Consider the following 21774-nt stretch of genomic DNA (forward strand, 5'->3'; position numbering starts at 1 on the left):
ATTTTGAGTAATTAATGTAATAATTTTTCCCTTTGGGTATCAAGCATTAAAAGTAGCCATTGCATAAGATTTTCCCCTTTCTTTTTGTTTTGTTTTTTTAATGTTTTTAAAGAGAGAGTATGAATGTGTGGACAGGAGTATGCAGAGGCAGAGAGGGAATCTCAAGCAGGCTCTGGCTGAGCATGTAGCCCAATGCAGGACTCAGTCTCACAACCCCTGAGATCACAACCTGAGCTGAAATCAAGAGTTAGATGCTCAACTGACTGAGCCACCTGGATGCCCCAAGATTTTATTTTTAGTAACCTCTAAATCCAATGTGGGACTTGAACTCACAGCCCTGAGATCAAGTCTCACATAGTTTCGATCAAGCTAGTTAGGTGCCCACGTTTTCTTAATATCCAGATGAAAGTAACAATGTGCAGAATGTGTGCAGTGGTTAAGGAAGGCTGAGATACTGATAGCTCTCAACTGCTGAGTTGACAGAAGGCTTAATATTGTTGAAGGCCGGCATTAGCACTGAATTTTTTTTGTTCATGGTGCTGTGAAGATAGGGAAGAGTCTGAGCTGGAAGTCTAAGCATGGGAACTGAGTCAGGATCATGAGGCTAGAGTGACTTCTGGTCTTCTGTGGCTACATACAAAGTCACCTGATCACTCTGCCTTTTCCCTTTATTTGTTAAATAAACACCACTAATTTAATAATGACAGCTAACATTTATCAGTTTTTTTTTTTTTTTTTCTAAATGACAGGCTAAGAACTTCCAACATGAGCTAATTGTGAACTTGGTGACCATGTTAGAAAAATAGTAAAATATTTAGTGTGATGAGAGCTGTTTTTGGTTTAATTTGTGGTTGGATGCTAGTGTGTTAGGATATGCCCATTTGTAAACTTCCTGCTGTCTTATGCAAGGTGAATTGATTTTTCCAGAAATAGCAGTAGAGGCATTCTTTTTTTTTTTTTTTAAGTCATTTAGCCTTTTTCTTTGTTGTAGAATTGCACTATGTTAGAAGTACTTGCGATGGATTTAAATTTTTTTAATTAAAAAAAAACAAATGAGAATAAGGGAGTTGGTATATCCTCAAGGGGATCATGATTTCTGGAATTGAAAGCTGTCGCAAAGCTAGAGACTCTGACAGCAAGACATGTGGGTGTGGACTGTATCTGGACAGGCTGGCTCTGGCCAGGACGGCTGTTGGGAGTGGTGAGAGCACACTTAATTTTGGCTGCAGTTTTGTTTTGTTTTTAAGATTGATTTATTTAAGAGAGTGCATGAGGGCAGGGGGAAAGGCAAAGGGAGAAGGAGACTAGCAGACTCCCCACTGAGCAGAGAGCTAGATGTGGGCTCAATCCCAGGACGCTGAGATCATGACCTGAGCCGAAATCAAAAGTCAGACACTTAACCGACTGAGCCAGCCAGGCATCCCTTGGCTGCATTTTAGTTTTTATTGATTCATTAGCTTCAGTTCCTAAATATAACGTTGAAAGGTATGGCCATTTTTGTGCATGTTTTGATGGATGGTAGGAGTGGAGTTGGGATTATATTTGTTAGGGAAAAAGGAAGGACAGAGAGATCTTGCTTTTTCTTTTTTCTTGATTCACCAGAGTCCTTTCTGACCTCATGCAGTAATACCAGCAGTGTTAAAATGTTAAGTGAAAAGCTTGTTTATTTAACAGTTGGGATTTGGACGATAAAAACACCAAGACAAATAAATAGCACAGATAAACAAGTTTCCTTTGTGATTTCAGATAGTAAGTATGAGATAACAACAGATTCCCCCAGTGGATTCTCCATGCTTCTTTTTTTCCAAAAGTTATCAAATGTTTACATGACCGGAAGTCATTCTTTGCTTTGACCTAAAGATCCTGGTTACTTTGTCCTCAAAATGACCCCTTACCTTTTTTTTTTTTTTTTTTTTGACCCCTTACCTTTAATAGCACATAGTGAAGCTCAAAGGAGCAGTCCCTCCCCTTTTTTTCTTTCTTTCTTTCTTTCTTTCTTTCTTTCTTTCTTTCTTTCTTTTCTTTCTTTTCTTTCTTTTCTTTCTTTTCTTTCTTTCCTTTCTTTCTTTCTTTCTTTCTTTCTTTCTTTCTTTCTTTCTTTCTTTCTTTCCTTTCTCTCTCTCTCTCTCTCTCTCTTTCTTTCTCCTCCCTTCCTCCCTTCCTCCCCTTCCTCCCCTTCCTCCCCTTCCTCCCTTCCTCCCTTTCCTCCCCTTCCTCCCCTTCCTCCCCTTCCTTCCCTTCCTTCCTTCATTCATTTATTCATGAGAGACAGAGAAAGGCAGAGGCATAGGCAGAAAGAGAAACAGGCTCGATGTGGGACTTGATCCCAGAACCCTGGGATTGTGATCTGAGCCAAAGGCAGACACTCAATCCCTGAGCCATGTAGGCGTCCCTGAACATGGTTTTAGATCCTGATTTTAGTTCGTTAGTTTTATCAGAGGAGTTATAGAGAACTTTGAAAACCACAGAAGAAATTAATGAGCCTAAATCCATTACTCATAGATAAATTGTTGGTGCATTGTTTCCAGTCTTTTTCTGTGTACTGTAATTGCAGACTGGGTTAAGGGACGGTAGGACCGTCAGAGATAATTTCAGATCATTAAGTTTAAATGTTAAAATTAACATTGTTAATTTCGTTATTTTAAATTTTATTGCAAGCAATAAACAAATTTATTTGTAAATTTTAAATGTTAAAATTTTAAGCAAATCATCATTATCTGGATTGGTTTGTAGTAGACACCTGGGACCTCCGCTGGCCTCAGTGTTTAGACACTGGTGGCATTAGTACCAGTAGGTATCCTCCAGAGGAATTAGGGTCATTGCTTTGTGGCTGGGTTGCTGTTGAGTCAGAGGAGGAGGTGCAGTTTGGACTTCTGGATCTCCCACCTCTTGCTTGAACCAGAAGAACCTCTGGGTTTGTACAAAATAGGCATTTATTTAATCTGCTGTGGCCAAATTGTAGCCTCTCAAGTCAAAATGTGTCCTAGTCCCTGCCACATCCCAGTTACCATGAATCTACAAAATGGATAATTTCCCAGTAACTGAGAGTTCATATGTAATGTACAGTTATGTATCATTTCTATATGAAAAGGTTTTTGATTTTGATTTCAGTGTAATGGTAATGAGTCATCTTGAAATTGGGAGAATAGTTTAGGCTAGTATGGCTTTCCTAACCAGAGAACCTGTTAAATTTTGCTCATAATGCTTAAGATAAAGCAGAGCTACCAAGATTGGCAGTGGGTTTATTTGTGGGATAAATAGCCCAAATGCTCAAATATTTAATAACTTCAGAAGTAGATTGATATTCTGTCAGTTATATAAAGGAACTTTAAAAGCTCTCTTTTGGGAAATTTGCCTTATGTGTTTCTCTATATATATGCTGTTGCACTTTATATGATTGATGCATTGTGTGTATTAAGTTTAATAGAAGTGAAAATTAGAATTTTCTAGAATATATTAGATCTTTGGAAGAAGCTTGAGTACTTGTTTCATTATAGAAATGTGTAGCTGGAAAACTAATTTATTCTTGTAACTTAACTTATAAATAAAAGTTATTACTTGTTAACTAGTATTTTTTTTTCCAGTTTCTCTTCAGCAACGGGTAGCAGAATTGGAAAAAATTAATGCAGAATTTTTACGTGCACAGCAGCAGCTTGAGCAAGAATTTAATCAAAAGAGAGCAAAATTTAAAGAGTTATATTTGGCTAAAGAGGGTAAGTTCCTAAGTCTCTCTCTAACCCCCCATACTAAGACTGCCTTAAAATGTTGAGTTTCTTGGTAGTACAATGTTAATTTTATCATTGAACAAACCTTGAATTTATTTGTATTTACACTTTAAAAGCCTATTTAGAGGCTAGGGTTAAGAATGAAGCTGTTAGAACCCATTGAAACATATAGTATTTAGGATTTTCCTTGTCTTTGAGCTTCATGGTAATATGTAACATATGTAGGTAGGCTACATCACCCAGGGACACAGAGCTCTCAGTGCTCTTCATACTTGAGAGAGAGCCCAGGTGAAGAGGTTGAGGCTGTTCTAGTGAGAGCCTCAGCCACGTCAGGCTGTCCAACACTGATACTTCATGGGGTAGATCCAGCAGTTGCTCAGTTTATCAGTAAAGACCTAGTACCCACTGTGAGGCAAACATTGTGCCTGGGTGCTGGGTATGAACAAGGAGCAAGGATCAGATGGATCTTTAACTCCTAGAACTTGAACTTGAGTGAGGAAGGAAGGAAGGTATACAAGGCAGATAACATGGGAACATGTTGAGAGGGTCCGGCCCTGAAGATACTGGGACAGGATTACCTGTTGGCCATTGACCGAGGGAAATACGGCGGTGGCTTCACAGCCCTCCTGACCAGTGGTTCCCAGAGTCTGGTTGCAGAACAGTAGCTTCAGCATCACTGTCACCTGGGAAACTTGTCAGAAGTGTACAGTTTTGGGTCCTGTCTCAGACTTGACTGAGTCAGCAACTCTGGGGTGAAGGTCCAGCAGCTGGTGTTTTGAGAAGCTCTTCAGGTGATTCAGATACACGACAAATTTTGAAAACCACTGCTGTAGTTTAGACCAGTGGCTTCCAAACTTTGACGTGGATAAAAATCACCCAGAGAGCTCTATAGGACATGGTATGTTGGGGTGGGGCCTGAGAATGTGCGTTTCTGATGAGCTTATAGGAACTTGCAGTCCTGCTCATCCAAGGACCACAGTTTAGAGAACTGCTGCTCTAGACTGGTGATCATCCAATTTTTAAGTTTATGCATTAAATAAAGTAATTATATATACCTCTCACACCCTTTTGAAGTTGATGTTTAAAAATTTTTATTTTAAATTTTAAAAAGGCGCAAAAGATGTAAACTATCCTATTGTTAACACTAAGAATTTAAATTAAAACTTCACGCTCTTAAACATATACAGCAGAATCATCTATCACCATTCATTTAAAAAAATACATGAATAAGCTCTTTAGCAGAAATTTTATATTTTTTTCCCACCATGTATTGGGTTTTCAGTTTTACATCTCCCTCAGAATTTTATTCTAAAAAGTTGTTTCTTTTTTCTTTTTTTAGGAACACAAGCTTGAGTGTGCATCAGAATTTTACTTGTAGGGTTTGTGAGAGCAGGGATTGTGGGTTTCCGCCCCCAGAGTTTCTGACTCACTAGGTCTGTGAAGTCTGCTTCTAGTAAGTTAGCAGATGTTGCTGATGCTCAAAAGCCTTTTTTAAAGAAAATTTGGTCAGACTTCTCTGCGGCAGAAATATACTTGCACATATCTTCTGTACTGAGTTACCACTACGATTGTTAATAAGTGCATGGTTGATCACACTATAAATATTTTACACATATAAAAAATAATAAAGAGTAAAAATTATTGGAACACAGGTCTTATGAGATATAATTGGGTTTCCTCTCAAGTTATAACCTCTGCGTGAATAACATTTACTTATAAAAAAGGATAAGTTTCAGGGTTTTTGTTTTTTAAAGATTTTATTTAGTTATTTGGAAGAGAGAGATAGAGCATGAGTTGTGGGAAGGGGGTAGAGGTAGAGGGAGAAGCAGACTCCCTGCTGAGTTTGGAGCTTGACACGGGGCTCGATCCCAGGACCCTGGGATCATAACCTGAGCCTAAGGCAGATGCCTAACTGAGCCACTCAGGCACCCCCAGTTGTTTTTTGTTTTGTTTTGTTTAATAGAAGTGCTGAGAACTTTTAGTCTTATAAGTAAGTAGATGGAAATAGAAGGTTTATTTTATTGTGATGATTATTTCGTTCTCTTAAACTCTCTCTGAATTATATGTTAACTCACGTAGTCTGCAGCTTCAAAAAATATTTCTATTCTATTGACTGGCAATTCAATTAGGCTTCTTTCAGTTTTGTTAAAAACAGACTTTGTAATCACCTGACCTGCCAGAAATTTGTTACCCAGTTATTAGTTGTTCACTTTTTTATTACCTTGATATTTTATTTTAAAGATTTTATTTATTTGACCATAAGAGTGTAAGCAGGGGGAGCGAGCAGAGAGGGAGGGAGAAGCAGGCTCTCCACTGAGCAGGGAGCCCAACATAAGGCTCAATCCCGGATCATGACCTGAGCTGAAAGCAGATGTTTAACTGAGCCACCCAGGTGCCCCGACACTGGTATTTTATTTTATTTTTTAATTTTTAAAAAGATTTTATTAAAAAAAATTTTATTTATTCATGAGACACACACACACACACACACACACACACTCACACACACTCACAGACACACAGAGGCAGAGACACAGAGGGAGAAGCAGGCTCCATGCAGGGAGCCCAGTGTGGGACTTGATCCTGGGACTCCAGGATCACACCTTGGGCTGAAGGCAGGCACTAAACCGCTGAGCCACCCTGGGATCTCTGACACTGGTATTTTAAATTGTCCCTCTGGCTTGATACAGAAGATGAATTTTTACACAATAGGGGAGTGACCCATAGTCCAGTTCAGGATGGGCAGAGGGCCTGTCTCCTGTTAAGTGGGAGAAAGGCTGTTGAGGAAAGTTAGATGGGTATGGAGAATCTGCATTCAAATCCTGCTCTGTTTTGGGAAAGAATGTTTATGAACATTGAGGATTAAGTTGATTCCATTAAAACAATATGGTCTATGAATCCTTGAAACATCTTTGTGAACCCCAGGGGATATTACCCCCTTTGAAGATCACTGCCCTGCAGTGGTGTTCTTTAGACTACAAGTTGTAACCCTTTGATGGATTAAAAAAAATTACATGGGTTGTGACCAGCAGTTTTTAAAAAGGGAAATAAAATGGAAAATAACAGCACAATATACTTGGTAAGGTTCAGTTGAGTCACACAGACTGTTTTGTGTCAGCGACATGTTTATATGTATGTATGTGTAGAGTTGTGGCACAAAAATACGTGTTTTGCTGTGAATTCATTCTCTGGTCAGAGAAGTTTGAAAGCCAGTATTCCATAGGATGCAGCATTCATAGGCCTCACCAAAGGCAGCCCAGACTTGAAAGGCTTGCTGCCTGTCGTATGGGATGGGGCTCCACGCTCTTGTGGCTATTTCCCTGTTTCATGTGGTTCCTCTGTAGGCTGCCCTGGAGATGGGAAAGCTGGCGTTCCTATCTAGGCATGGTAGCACTCTGCAAGTTACTGGGGAGGTTGGGATGACCGAGATACAGTTTTTATCTTCAAAAAAGTAAAGTCTTCTGGAGTAGATAATACATTTTGCACAGTATCATCATTTGAATATATGTTGAATGTCATGAGAAAGGAGTTCTGTCCATTTCATTAGTGTGTTTATGTGACTTTGTTAATTTCCCCATATAAAACTTATTTTGACAATTAAGTGTTGGGGCACTATTTTCCGACTTTGTGCAATGGTGTGTCCTTGTCAAGACGACCAGTGATACCTTTAGTGTATATGCATAATGTCATGGAGGCCTGCCTCTGATGACCACTTAGAGCTCACTGCCTTACTGGCTGGGGACATCCTATTTTCCCTCCTCTCACACCAGCGGTCCTGTAGGCTGACCATCCTTTTTATAGCTTTTTCTTTCAGTCTTGGCTTATTCAATAAACTCAAGCTAATCTTGCCCCGAGTTTGTTCATTTTGTTTTCTATTTTCCTCTGTTCCGAAATAAAGCCGTTAGGGTTTCCTTTATTTTCTAATTTTCTTCCTTTAAATTATAAAATGGACTTTACTGTAAGATTCTGAAGAAATGAAAATGACCAAGCACTTCTCATTTCTGAAATACATGACCAGTTGCAGTTTTCTATTTCTGATCCAGACAGCGTGTGGTGTGGATTTGTTCAGAGAACATAGTTTGTATATTAAAATTGCTTAAAGGACTTCTAGATCTGTTAAATAATCTATATGTATGTTTACTATCTGGAGTTTTTGGTGAACTTCAGCTGGTCATTGAGTTGAGATAACTTTTTACAAAATTTCAAAAGGAAAAATGTGATCCTTTTTGAGAGTTTTTCTAAAGAAAATGCATAGTATATAAAAAATGTTGATTCAGTTTCTGTCTTGGCTGTTTGTCTACATTATAATGAAAATAAAATTTACAGATGTCCTCTAAAGCAGCAGCTTATATTATGGCATCTGCTAGGAAGTATAAACCGAGTCTTTTATGGTTGTCACAGATGGTAGCAGTGTAAGTCATGGTTTTGACACGTGCACCAGTCTTTGTTTTATCTTTCAGCAAACCAGGTCAAGGTAACTCTGAGAGTCCAAACATCCATATTTTTCCCAGTAGGATCAGCTTTTGCTTTGGTGTTATAATAGCTGTGCTCTCGTATTTAGAGAACAGCTGAAGTACAAGTGCAAACAGTAAGGAGGAATGCTAATAAAAGAGATTATTACCTTTGGACTCCTCTTAACTGCCTCTTCCTGCCTTAGTACCCACACTTTTCTCTGTCAGCTTCAACTGGGAATGTTACAAGTATTTCTGAAAGCTATGTTGCTTTTCCACTGAACTTGAAGAAAAAGTATTTAGCTTTTTAAAAAAGTATTTGATTGGGTTTTTTTTTAGCCGACTTCAGTACAAAGCTTGGCACGACAATAGGGCTTGTGTTTTGGAAATCCTCAGTCTTAGTCAATAAGAGAAAGCCTGTTACATGAAGCAGCAAATAAAAGACCATAGAGTTCTGAACTTGAAGGAAAATAATAGAAATATAGCACACGTTAAGACCATGAAATATAGCACACCAGAAGACCATGAAATTTTCTAGCGGTGTTCAAAGGATTTTGTGTGTGGTCATAATTTATATAAAGTTTGGATGCTAACTAGCCAGAATTTGTTTGTTTGTTTCTTTAAGATTTTTTAATTTATTCATGAGAGACACACACAGAGAGAGGCAGAGACATAGGCAGAGAGAGAAGCAGGCTCCCTGCCAGGAGCCCAGTGAGGGACCTGATCCCAGGACCTGGGACTACGACCCTGAGTCAAAGGCAGACACTCAACCACTGAGCCATCCAGGAGTCCCCAGCGTTTCAATAGTTTCAGTAGTTTAAAATCTAGGTTAAGGAAGATATTTGTGGTTCAGTTGCCATAACCTTGCACTTAGATATGGAAATAAAACTAGGGTATATTAAACAAAATTAAAAGCCATTAAATATCTTAGAAACAGGGGATCCCTGGGTGGCACAGCGGTTTGGCGCCTGCCTTTGGCCCAGGGCGCGATCCTGGAGACCCGGGATCGAATCCCACGTCAGGCTCCCGGTGCATGGAGCCTGCTTCTCCCTCTGCCTGTGTCTCTGCCTCTCTCTCTCTCTGTGTGACTATCATAAATAAATAAAAAAAAAAATTTAAAAAAAAAAAAAAAAAATATCTTAGAAACAACAAATAAATTGAAATAAGATAAATAGATATTTTAAACTATAGATAAAGCATAGAGATTTTAGTAAATTAGAAAATGGTATTTGGGAGTTCTTCCTCCCAGTGAGAGAAGCATTAAAGAGCAGTTGACATAGAGGCTGCGGTGAGTCTCTAACACATTCCTAAAAAAAAACTTGCAGAAGAGAGTGGAGGGTAAAATATTTGAGGAGATAGTAACTGAAGTTTTTCAGAGATTAAGAAAAAAGTGAGTCCTTGGGGCACCTTGATGGCTCAGTTGATTAAGCATCTGCTTTCAGCTCAGGTCATGATCTTGGGGTCCTGGGATCTAGCCCCATGTTGGGCTTCTTGCTCAGTGGGCATTCTGCTTCTCTCTCTTCATCTGCCCCTCCGCCAGCTTGTGTTCTCTCTCTCTTTCTCTCTCTCTAGTAAATAAATAAATCTTTAAAAAAATTAAAAAAAATCTTAAAAAAAAAAAGTCCTTAACATAAATACCAAGCACCAAGTAGGTAAGTAATAGTAAATTCTTATTTTGACGTATCTTAAGCTATAGAACACCAAGAATGAAAAGAAAACATTGAAAGCTGCAAGAAACAATTGTTGTTGGGAGATGCCATATAAGCAAAATCGATGACAGGAGAAAATGAAAGATCTTCAAAGGGCAGAGAAAAGTAATTGTCAACCTAAAATTTTATATGTAGTTACATTATTTAACAATGAGAGCAAAATAAGTACTCCAGGCATATAAAAACTAGGAGCATTAATCACCCACATAAATCACCAGAAGAACTAGTAAAGATGACATTTGCAAGAAGAGTAAACAGAGGGAATACATAGAATGGAAGAAACAATACCAGTCATAGAAACTGATAAGTTTGAGGATAAAGAACAAAACCAAAACTTCATAGCTTATGTTAGGTTGAAGAAGAAAGTAAAACAAATGCAATGATAACAAGATTAGGGCTTAAGGCAAAAAGCATTGAAGGAATATAGAAAGCTATCTTATAAGGAAAGAAACAATCTACCAAGAAAATATGAGAATCATGAACTTGTATATACCTAAGGAAATCACCATGATGTGCCGTATAGAACAAAAGGTGAAAGAATTGAAAGAAGAAATGAACAGATGCACACAAAGGAGATGTTTAATATTGTGTCAAGTTCTAGATTAAGCAGTAGGTAAGAATATAATACCTGTGAGCAACAGAATTTTAAAAAGTTTCATTTTTATACCCAAGGAACCAATTTTATACCCAAGGAACCAAAAACGTTTATTCCTTTTATATTCATAAAAAAACTTAACAAATTGTCTATGTACATATATCTCAAAGACTCAACATAATTAAAATAAATCAAGGTACTTACGTTTTCTTACCTAATGTTAAAGATTTTAAACAACAATGTTTTTTAAAAGTTTAAAAACTGGGGATCCCGGGGTGTCTCAGTGGTTTAGCACCTGCCTTCATCCCAGGGTGTGATTCTGGAGTCCCAGGATTGGGTCCTGCATCAGGCTCTTTGCATGGAGCCTGCTTCTCCCTCTGCCTGTCTCTGCCTCTCTCTCTCTCTCTCTCTCTCTCTTTCTCTGTCTCTCATGAATAAACAAACAAACAAACAAAAGCTTTAAAAAATAAATAATAAAAGTTTAAAAACTAAGAGTGCAGTCCTGTTGCTCTTGAGTTAAAGAGCAAATCAGTGGAGGTCGCAAAATCTGAGAATACGGTGAAGATACTTAGGAGAAGCAGCTAAAACAGTACTTGGAGAATAAGCTTTTAAAAGCATTTATTAAAATTAAATTATTAAAAGATGAGAGATTGAAAAATAAATGATCTAAGTGTTCAGCTCCAGAAGCTATAAAAGGGGTGAAAACAAAGAATGTAGAAGAAAAAATAGAAATTAATGAAATGGAAAGCAAAGTTAACAGTTACACTCAATAAAAAGCACGTCTTTGGGGTAAAACAAAACAACTACTGATACGGTAGAACTATGGATACTGTGTATGTCTGTGCCAAAAATCTTGGGTATTCAGTTGAATAGTATCCCAGGAAGTATGAATTACCAAAATTACCTCCAGTAGAAAACCTGAATAAACCATAACCATAAAGAAAACTAAGTCAATAAACAGAATTCTTACTATGAAAGATGCCACAGGCATAGGCAAATTTTGTTAAATCTACAAGGAAAATATGTTTCTTTTATATGCTATGTCAGAAACAAAAAGAGAGCCATCCATTTCATTTTGTGGAATTAGTCTAACCTTGATACCTAAACAAGCAGCACTAATACTAGCATACAAATAAATTAATCTCATTTATGACTAGAGTTTAAAATCCTAAATAAAACCGACTTCAATAGAATGTTCAAAAATATTACACTATGACTATGCATACTAGGAATGCAAGGATAGTTTAACATTAGAACATCTGTTGATGTAACTAACTACATTAACAAATTAGGATAAACCAGAAAAGACATTGAATAAAATTTAACACCCTCTAGTAATGAGTTCGTACTAGTTCTTAGCGAATTAGTATGCAGGAGGGCCTGGCTTAGCCTGTGAAAATATATTTTTTTTGAAAATATTTTTAATAGAAAGAAACCAATAGCCTGTATCATATTTAATAGTGAAATGAGATAAGAAAGCCTATTATCAGTACTTTATTTTTATACCGGAGGTCCTCCTAGCCAATACAATAAAATAAAAAGAAATGAGTCATAAAATTTGGAAAGTTAAGGATAGTTTTATCTCTATATAGAGTCCATATGATTATCAACATACAGTAACCAAGAGATCTACACAATTAGAACTAAAGAGAGTTACCAACACTGTTGGAATGAAGATCAATATAGATCTTATCTATAATCAGTAGTGTTAACTAAATCAGTAATGATTCTCTGTACCAGTAACTAATTAGAGAAGTAATAGAAGAAAAATAAATTCTGAAAAAAAAAAAAAAAGACAAATAGAAAAAAAATCATAATTTTTAGTCACTTGGGAATAAGTCTAACCATGGTTGTGTAAAACCTTTATAAAGGAGAGTTATAAAACAGTGCTGATGTACCTGAAAGAAACCCCAAATAAATGGAATGTGATGCCGTGTTCATAGGTGGAAAGACTATGTCATAAAGAACCTAATTCTCTTCTCAGTCTGTAAATCCAGAGAAATTCCAATTAAAGTCTCAGTTTTTTCCTTCATGGATCTTCAGACTATCTTTGGTTTTATAAGGAAGAATAGGATCAAGAAGATGCTGGCGTACTATATTGAACCACTGTATTATAGGAAATCCCATGAATGAAAGAACAAGTTCAGCTGTGTTACCTGTATGCAGTTAGCAAAATCCAGACTGCTAGAGGCACCTAGCACAACCTGTAGTTTACTCTATAAAGTTCAAGGAAAAAGAGGCAAAGGAGAAACTTATAGATTAAAAGAAACTTAAAGTACATATTGACTAATGTATGGACCTTATTTGAATTTTGACTCAAAGGGCTGAACTATTTAAAAATATTAAGACAACTGGACTTTTCAATACTGACTGGAAGTTTGATGGTATTCAGACATTGTCAAATATTTTCAACTATGAAAATATCCTTATAAAGTGAAATTAGCCAGAAAAAAGACAAATAATGTATGAGTCCAGTTATGTGAGATATCTTGAATAATTAAACTTACAGAAACAATGTAGAATGTGGTTGCCAGGGGCTTGAAGGTGAAAGAGTTGTTGTTTAATGTTTAATGGGTGTAGTTCAGTTTTTTTTTTTTTAAAGATTTTTATTTATTCATGAGAAACACAGAGAGTCAGAGACATAGGCAGAGGGAGAAGCAAGTTTCCTGCGGGGAGCCTGATACGGAAGTAGATCCCAGGACCCCAGGATCATAACCTGAGCTAAAGGCAGACCTCAACCACTGAGGAACCCAAGTGTCCCAAGTCAGTTTTTTAAGATGAAAAGTTGTAGAGATTAAAAAAAAAAAAAAAAAAAAAAGGTTGTAGAGATTGATTGCACAAAGTGAATACTTTTAACACCATTGAATTGTACCTTTAAAAGTGGTTAAGATGCTAAGTTTTATGTGTATTTTAAAAAATGGTCATTATCTCCTAGAGATACATGCTGAAGTATTTATGGGTAAATGATAAGTTTGGGAGTCCCATTTCTTGTAACATGAACTGCAGACACATTCCCCAGCAAAACTGATGAAAATTATTCTTTAAAAAACTTAAGTCTCTAGAAGTGGTCCTTTAGCAAATGAAACATTAGTTCAAGAAAATCTACTAAATCTTGGCAAAAATAGAGTCTCTGGCATTTGATCCATGAACTGCTACCTTTCCCTCCCCTCCCAGCCTGGTATTACAGAAACTCAACTCCAGGTGGATGACGTCAAGAACACAGGATCTGCGCTCTCCCCAGCTCACAGTTGAGGACTATGGAACCTTCCTCTCCACCCCCACCTAGCTACCTGTTATAGAGGTGAAGTTGCAGTTGAATGTGGCTGAGAAGTTGAGCTCCTTTCTTCTGCCAAACCCCAGTCAAGGTAGAAGCTGTACCTTGGGTATGGTGTACTGGATGGAGGCTCCATGATGGGAGAAACAAGCGAAGAAGACCAGAGGCTACCACTTCCATCTCCCCAACTCAGTACCCTTTCCTAAAGCAGATATATTACTTAGAAGAGTACCAGCAGTAAAGTGTGGAGTTTGATGGATATGGTCAGGGAAAGAGACACTCAAAAGGTAGCCCTGCAAAAGCTTTCATTCCACAGTGACTCTGCACATGCCCAAGGCATACTTTTTCAGGAGCAACAGCAGCAGCTTCACACTGCAGGGGTAGAGGAGAAGAAATGAACTTATATTTAAATCCAGCTAACTACTAGACAAATAGATGACAAGAAGCTGGGAAGAGGATTGGGTGGATCAGTACCAGAATTGCTGCAATATATTATTTAAAAAAAAAAAGTCACTTTCAACAATAACAACAGAAAACTTAGGAAACTCTGATCCATACCAAGGAAAACGTGCAATGCCTGTGAGACTGACCAGATAACAGATTTAATGGACACTTCAAAGTGGCCATACATGTTAAAAGAACCAGAGAATAACGTACTTAATGAAGTAAAGTGTGACAGTGTTTCATCAAATGGAGAACTATCAGTAAAGAAATTATAACAACCCAGTGGAAATTCTGAAGTTGAAAAGTACAACTAAAATGAAAAATTCAGTGTAGGGGCTCAGCAGTAGGTTTGAATTGGCAGAAGAAAGAATTAGTGGACTTGAAGATAGATCGCTTAAGATTGTCTAGTTTGAAGAACTGAAAGAAAATAGAAGCACGAACAGAGCCTAATAGAAATGTGGGGCATTATTAAATTTGCCAACATAGGTATAATGGGACGTTCAGAAGGAGAGGTGAGAGAGAAAGAAAAAAATATTTGAAGAGAGAGAATGGCTGAAAATTTCCCACATTTGATTAAAAGTATCTAAGATATCTAAGAAGCTCATTGAAGTCAAAGTAGGCTAAAGATATGCAAAGATATCCACACACAGACACATCATAGTAAAAATGTTGAAACCCAGAGACACAGAAAACCTTAGAAAGGAGCCAGAGAAAGACAACTTGTCACCTATAAGGAACTTCAATGAGATTAACTGATGACTTCTCATTATAAACGATGGTGGCCAGGAGGCAGTAGGATGCATTTTAAATGCCCAAAAGAGGGGGGAACCCCAAGAATCCTTTTTCCAGCAAAAGCGTCTTTCAAAAAAGATGAAAGACATTATCTCAGACAAAAACTGAGAAAATTTTTTCCTAGAAAATTGCTTTTCAAGATATACTGAAGGAAATTCTTCAACTGAAAACAAATAAATACAGACAGTAATTTGAACTTACATGAAAAAAAAGTCCTTGGTAAGATAATTGTGCAATTATAACAGTATAATTATTTCTTAATGGATTTCAGAAAGCGTTGATATAAAGGGTGCCTGGATGGCTCAGTAAGTTAAGTGTTTCCCCTCAGCTCAGGTCATGATCCCTGGGTCCTGGGGTTGAGCCCTACATCAGGCTTCCTGCTGAGTGAGGATCCTGCTTCTCCCTCTCCCTTTGCCCCCCACCCTCTTGTGCTCTCTCTCCCACACTTTTTCTTTCTCAAAATCTTTTTAAAAGGCAATGATATAAGGCAATATGTATATTTCTGTTTTATTGGCCCTGTAACATATGGAAATGTAATATATTTGCCAATGTCAGCACAAAGGAGTTGTGTGGGAGGAAAGCTATATTAGAGTAAGGAACTGACACCAGATGGTAATTCCAATCCAAAGGATCAATTGAAGAAAGCCAGAAATGGTAAATAAGGTTAGTATAACACATGCTATAAAGATATACTTGGTCTCCTTTCTCCTCTCAGTTTCTTTAAGAGAAAACTACACGAAGCAATAGTTATAGCAATGTATCATTGGGTTTTTAGCATATATAGATCATAATGTCTATAATAATAACAGCATAGACATGGGAAAAGAAAAGAGCTAAAGAAGAGTAACATTTCTGTATTTCTTTTTTTTTTTAATTTTTATTTACTTATGATAGTCACACAGAGAGAGAGAGAGAGAGAGAGAGAGAGGCAGAGACACAGTCAGAGAGAGAAGCAGGCTCCATGCACCGGGAGCCCGATGTGGGATTTGATCCCGGATCTCCAGGATCGCGCCCTGGGTCAAAGGCAGGCGCCAAACCGCTGCGCCACCCAGGGATCCCTGTATTTCTTTTTTTAAAGATTTTATTTATTTATTCATGAGGGAGACACAGAGAGGTAGGTTCCATGCAGGGAGCCCAATGCAGGACTCGATCCCGGGACTCCATGCTACATGCTTCATGTCCTGAGCCGAAGCCACACCCAACCACTGGGCCACCCAGGCGTCCCAATCAATTCTTTTTTTATTTTTATTTTTATTTTTTTATGCCACACCCAACCACTGGGCCACCCAGGCGTCCCAATCAATTCTTTTTTTATTTTTATTTTTTTATTTTTAAAGATTTTATTTATTCATTCATGAGAGACACACTATATATATATATAGAGAGAGAGAGAGAGAGAGAGAGAAAGGGGCAGAGACACAGGCAGAGGGAGAAGCAGGCTCCATGCAGGGAGCCCGACGCGGGACTCGATCCCAGGTCCCCAAGATCAGGCCCTGGGCTGAAGGCAGCACTAAACCGCTGAACCACCCAGGCTGCCCCCAATCAATTCTTTATGGATTTCGGGTACTAGCCTTTTATCAGGTATGTCATTGGCAAATATCTTCTCCCATTCAGTAGGCTTGTTGATTGTTTCTTAAGGTTGTTAAGATTGTTGATTGTTTCCTTTGCTGTGCAGAAGCTATTTATTTTTTGAAATCCCAATAGTTTATTTTTGCTTTTGTTTCCCTATGCCGTAGGAGACCTATCTAGAATTTGCTATAGTCAATGTCAAAGAATCTGCTGCTTATGTTCTCTATGATTTTTATGATTTCATATCTCACATTTAGGTCTGTATTTTGTTATGGTGTAAGAAAGTGGTCCAGTTTCATTCTTCTGCATGTTGCTGTCCAGTTTTCCTAACACTATTTTTTGAAGAGAGATTCTTTTCCCATTGGGTGTTCTTTCCTGCTTTGTCAGATATTAATTGACCTATGGGTTCAAACCATTTGTACTTCTATATACTTGCAATGAATAGTCTGAAAATGGAACTAAGGAAACAATTCTGTTTACAGTAGCATCAAAATTAATGATGTATTTAGGAAGAAACAATAAAATTAAGAAAATTAAGTGTAAAACTTGTACATTGAAAACTTTAAAATGGTGTTAAAAAACTTAAAATAATCTAAATAATTGGAAAAAATTCTATGTTCATATATCAGAAGACTTAATACTTGACAATACCCCCTGGTTTACATATTTAGTGCAGTGTCTTTCATTGTCTTAGTTGCCTTTTTTGTAGAAGTGGAGAGGCTGATCCTAAAATTTATACAACACGTTAGGGATGCAGGCCCAAAACATTTTTGGAAAACAAGAACCAAGTCAGAGGACTCATATCTCCTGACTTTAAAACTTACTACAAAGCAACAGTAATCAAGACAGTGTAGTGCTAGCATAAGTATAGGTAGTAGTTCCATGAAATAGAGTTTAGAATCCAGGAGTAAACCTTGTATATATGATCAATTGATTTTCTACAAGATGTCAAAACAATTCAGCTGGGAAAAAAAACACCTTTTCAACACATTGTGCTGAGACATCTGGATATCCACATGCACAAGAATTACTTGGATCCCCAGCATTTATACAGATTCACTTGGAATGTCTCAAAGACCTAGGTTTAAAAGATAGACTATAAAACTCTTAGAAGAAAACCTTGGGAGAAATCTTTGCAACCTCGGAATTAGGCAGTGATGTCTTAGATAGGACATTATAAGCAGAAGCAACCAGTGAAGAAGTAGACAGAGTAGACTTCATCAAAATTAAATGTTTTTGTGTTTCCAGGGACACTGTCAAGGTAGTGAAAAGACAGCCCACTGAATGGGACAAATTTCCGCAAATATTATATCAGATAAGGGACTTTTATCTATATATATCAGAAACTTATAACTAATACAAAGACAGCTCAGTTAAAAATGGTCAACAGACTGAATAGACATTGCTTCAAAGAAGATACACAAGTGGCCAGTAAACACATAAGATGTCAATGTCACTATCAGAATCACAAATCAGAGTTATAGTGAGATTCCACTTCACACCCACTAGGATGCCTGTATCAAGATGTCAGTTAATAACAGGTATGGCAAGATGGAGAGAAGTAAGTACCCTCACACACTACTAGCAGGACGGTTAAATGGTCCATAGGTTTGGAAAATAGCCTTTCAGCTCTTAAAATGGTTAAACGGAGTTAACATTTGATCCAGAATTTCACTCCTGACACAAAAGAAAATGTGTCCATATATAAACCTGCACATAAACAGCTGTAGCAGCAATATTCATAATAGCCAAAATGTGAGGGGCAACCCAAATGTCACCTGATGAATGGATAGATTTTTATTATTCCTGCATAAAAAGGAATGAAGTGCTGGCACTCACTACAGCAGGGATGAACTTTGAAAGCATTATGCTAAGTGACAAGTGAGTCACAGAGGATCATGTATTGTAGGATTACATTTCTTTGAAATATCCAGAATAGGTAGATAGATGGTCAATAGGGATAGAAAGTAGATTAGTGGTTGCTTGATACTGGGGGGTGGGGAGGGTGGGAAAGGGCTAGAGAGTTGGGAGGTCATAAAGAGCACTGGGTTTCTTTCTGGGGAGATTAGAATGTTCCAAAATTGATTGTGGTAATGGCTGCATAAATCTGTGAATATGTTGAAAAATGAGAAATAACTACACATATTGTAATGCCCCAAATCTAAAACACCGTACCAAGTGCTGCTGATGATGTGGAGCAGTTGGAACTTTCATGCATTGCTGATGGGAATACAAGATAATACAGTCAGTCACTTTGGGAGGTAGTTGTGCAGTTTCTTACAAAACTAAGCATACTCTTAGCTAATATCATTTAAAAGTTTTCCTCCTTACTGCATACCTGAATGAATTGAAAATTCCTGTCCATGCAAAAACCACGTGGATGTGTATAGCAACTTTATTAATAATTGCCAAAACTTGGAAGCAATCAAGATGTCCTTTAGTAGATAAACAGATAAACTGGTACATCCAGACAGTAGAATATTCAGCATAAAAAGAAAGTCATCAAGTGGAAGAAGCGAATCTGAAAAGACTACATACTGTAGGATTCTAATGATAGAACGTCCTGGAAAAGGGGAAAACTGCTGAGGCAGTAAAATGATGATTGGTTGCCATGGGTTAGGAGGGAAAAGGGAATGAATAGGCAGTGCAGAGAGGATTTTTTAGGCATTATTCTGTATGATACACAATGGCAGATACACGTTATTACACATTGTCCTAGTGTAGACTGTGGACTTTGATAATGTGTCATTGTAGGCTTAGTGATGATAACAAATGTACTGCTGTGGTGAGGGGTGTGGACAGTAGGGGAGCTTGTGTGGGCGTAGGGCCAGAGCGATGGGAACTCTACTTCCTGCTCGGTTTTGCTGTGAGCCTGACATTGCTCTAAGAAAATAAAGTTTATTAGCTTAAAAAAAAATGTCTGGGACTTACCTCCTAATAGTATGTTGTGGAGTGCACATGGGTGGATGGGGCAAGGCTGCCCATAGGTTTTGATTGCTGGAGTTGGGTAGTGGGTACATAAAGCTTATAATAATAACTTTTGAATCTGGTAGGTAAAGTCTTCCTATTTCATCCAGAACTACTATGGTGCTTTTATTAAACTATCAAAACTTTAAATGTGTACAAGCAAGAATAGACAAAATAGTAAAAATACTGCTGTATTTTGGTAGGGTAGTACTAGCATGAGAATAGAGCATTTTTATAGGGTAGGAGTTCCATAATCGGGTTCTCACATAAAGAGAAATGTGACATATGGCATAGATGGTTTTACAAAAATAGAAAAAACCTGGGAGAGTGGTGTAGAAAATTGGGAACATCTGTATAGAAAAGGTAGATTCCTGCTCCATATCTGTGTGCCCATGAGCGTGATAGCTCATGCTTTGGCACTGTGGCACTGCAGTTACCAAACGAAGTAGTTTACGTGTATTAACCATCTCACAAGCAGTGTTGAGGGTTAGAGATAATTGCAGAAGAACACCGCGCTGTTGAGAGCATTAAGGTTTAAGAGCCTGTGTCAGAAAAAAAAAAAAAAAAAGAGCCTGTGTCAGAGTAAAGGTGTAAAAATATGCCTGTTGATGGAAACCTTCAAATTCCTGAGAGTTGTTACTTCTGAGGGAGGTAGAGCTTTTGTAATGTTTTATTTCTTAAAAAGAAATTGAGGCGGATATAACAGTAATATTAAAAATTGATGAAGCTCGGGCACCCGGCTGGCTCATTCAGTGGCACGTGTGGCTCTTGATCTCATGGTTGCAAGTTCAAGCCCCACGTTTGGTGTAGAGATTACTTAAAAATAAAATCCTTAAAAAAAAAAAAAAAAAGAAGAAGATGAAACTACATAATAGGTAATAAGTTTCCATTACAGAATTCTGTATATTTGTCTCTGAAGTATTCTATGAAGTGTTAGTATAACCAAATGAAGTGTCTTCATTCAATCCTAATTCAAACAGGTCTTCCAAAAGACATTTTTGTGGTAATTGGAGAAATTTTACTACAGTTTGGCTATTAGATTATATCAAACATGTTAAGTGTGACAATGGCACCGTGTTTGCATAAGAAAATGTTCATGTTTTTAGAGGTGCATGTGTCATATGTTAGAAAATGTAATATTGTTTCTGGGGCTTATTTTTAAAATATTTCATAGAAAAAGGATGCTTGAAATAAATGTGGCCAAATCTTGGTGATAGGTGTATCAAAGATTGTTGTACTAGATTCTCAGTTTTTTTTTTCATAGATTCTCAGTTTTAGAGCATGTTTGAAAATCTTTATCATTATGTATACAAAACCAAAATAGTAACATAACTATTCCTTAATAATAACCTGTACCATGGGCAAACAGATTTGAACTGTTTCAGTACAGAAAGTTTAGGTTTTTCTAACTTTTAACTATTTGTCTCATTTAAATATATTTAATATGTAGCACATAAAGTAGATATTACACACCAAGTAAGTCATAAACAAAATTTGACCTAGTCTTCTTTGGGGCACTCTGTACTGCTCTCTTAACTCTGTGGAAACAGGCCACAAATTAGTATTTAGGTTTGGTATGTGCAGTTTTTCTTTCCTAGTGACAACATGATAGCTATAGCTCGGGGTAATTTCCAGTAAAAAGGAGCATGAGCAGGTGTGTGTGTATAGACTTGAGTCTTGACAAAATTGTAGTTCTCAGAAATAACAAAGTATCCCAAAGATAATGCTTTTTTCTTTTAGTTCACGTTTTACAAAAACACTTTTACACGCAGAACATGAAGCTGACACACACAGTTTTCCTTCTGTGGCCTCACGTGTTTAGTGTCGGGGTCACTCCCACATACCTGCCACCGTTTCCTAGATGTCTGTCTTTATTTCCAGATAGATAATTGCTTCCTGCAGTTAACATTCTTATCACTTTCTCTGACTTGTGTTTCAGAATATTTATTTATTTGAGAAAGAGAGGGAGGTTACTGAACAGGGGTGAAGGTAGAGGGAGGGGAGAAAATCTCCAGCAGACACCCCACTGAGCATAGAGCCTGTGGGTGTTTGATCCCACAACTGTGAGATCATGACCCGAGCCGAAACCAAGAGTCGGATGCTTAACTGATGGAGCCACTCAGGTGCCCCTGGGTTTTAATAGTGGTGTTTTAATAGTGGTGACGAGGCAATGTGAAACATGTTGAGAGAGTCAAGCTCTCTTGAACACCTTTACTTACAATTAGCATGACTGACGTTTCCCCTGTTA

At 37.5% G+C, this 21774-nt stretch overlaps 1 protein-coding gene across 4 annotated transcripts in view; it reads left to right on the forward strand.

Annotated features, from left to right (window-relative positions):
* The window catches only part of RABEP1 (rabaptin, RAB GTPase binding effector protein 1), a 101266-nt gene that overhangs the window by 34367 nt on the left and 45125 nt on the right, over positions 1-21774 (forward strand). For 2 of the 4 annotated variants that reach the window (XM_072821603.1, XM_072821602.1), the window contains exon 2: positions 3585-3713. The exons of 1 other annotated variant lie outside the window; for it this stretch is intronic. In XM_072821603.1, the coding sequence (XP_072677704.1) occupies positions 3585-3713 (129 nt within the window). Of the gene's footprint in view, positions 1-3584; positions 3714-14931; positions 15210-21774 lie in introns of those variants that run through there. One more of the 4 variants, XM_072821605.1, reaches the window with a different exon arrangement.

This window comes from Canis lupus, chromosome 3 (assembly GCF_048164855.1).
Source record: "Canis lupus baileyi chromosome 3, mCanLup2.hap1, whole genome shotgun sequence".
NCBI lineage: Eukaryota > Metazoa > Chordata > Mammalia > Carnivora > Canidae > Canis > Canis lupus.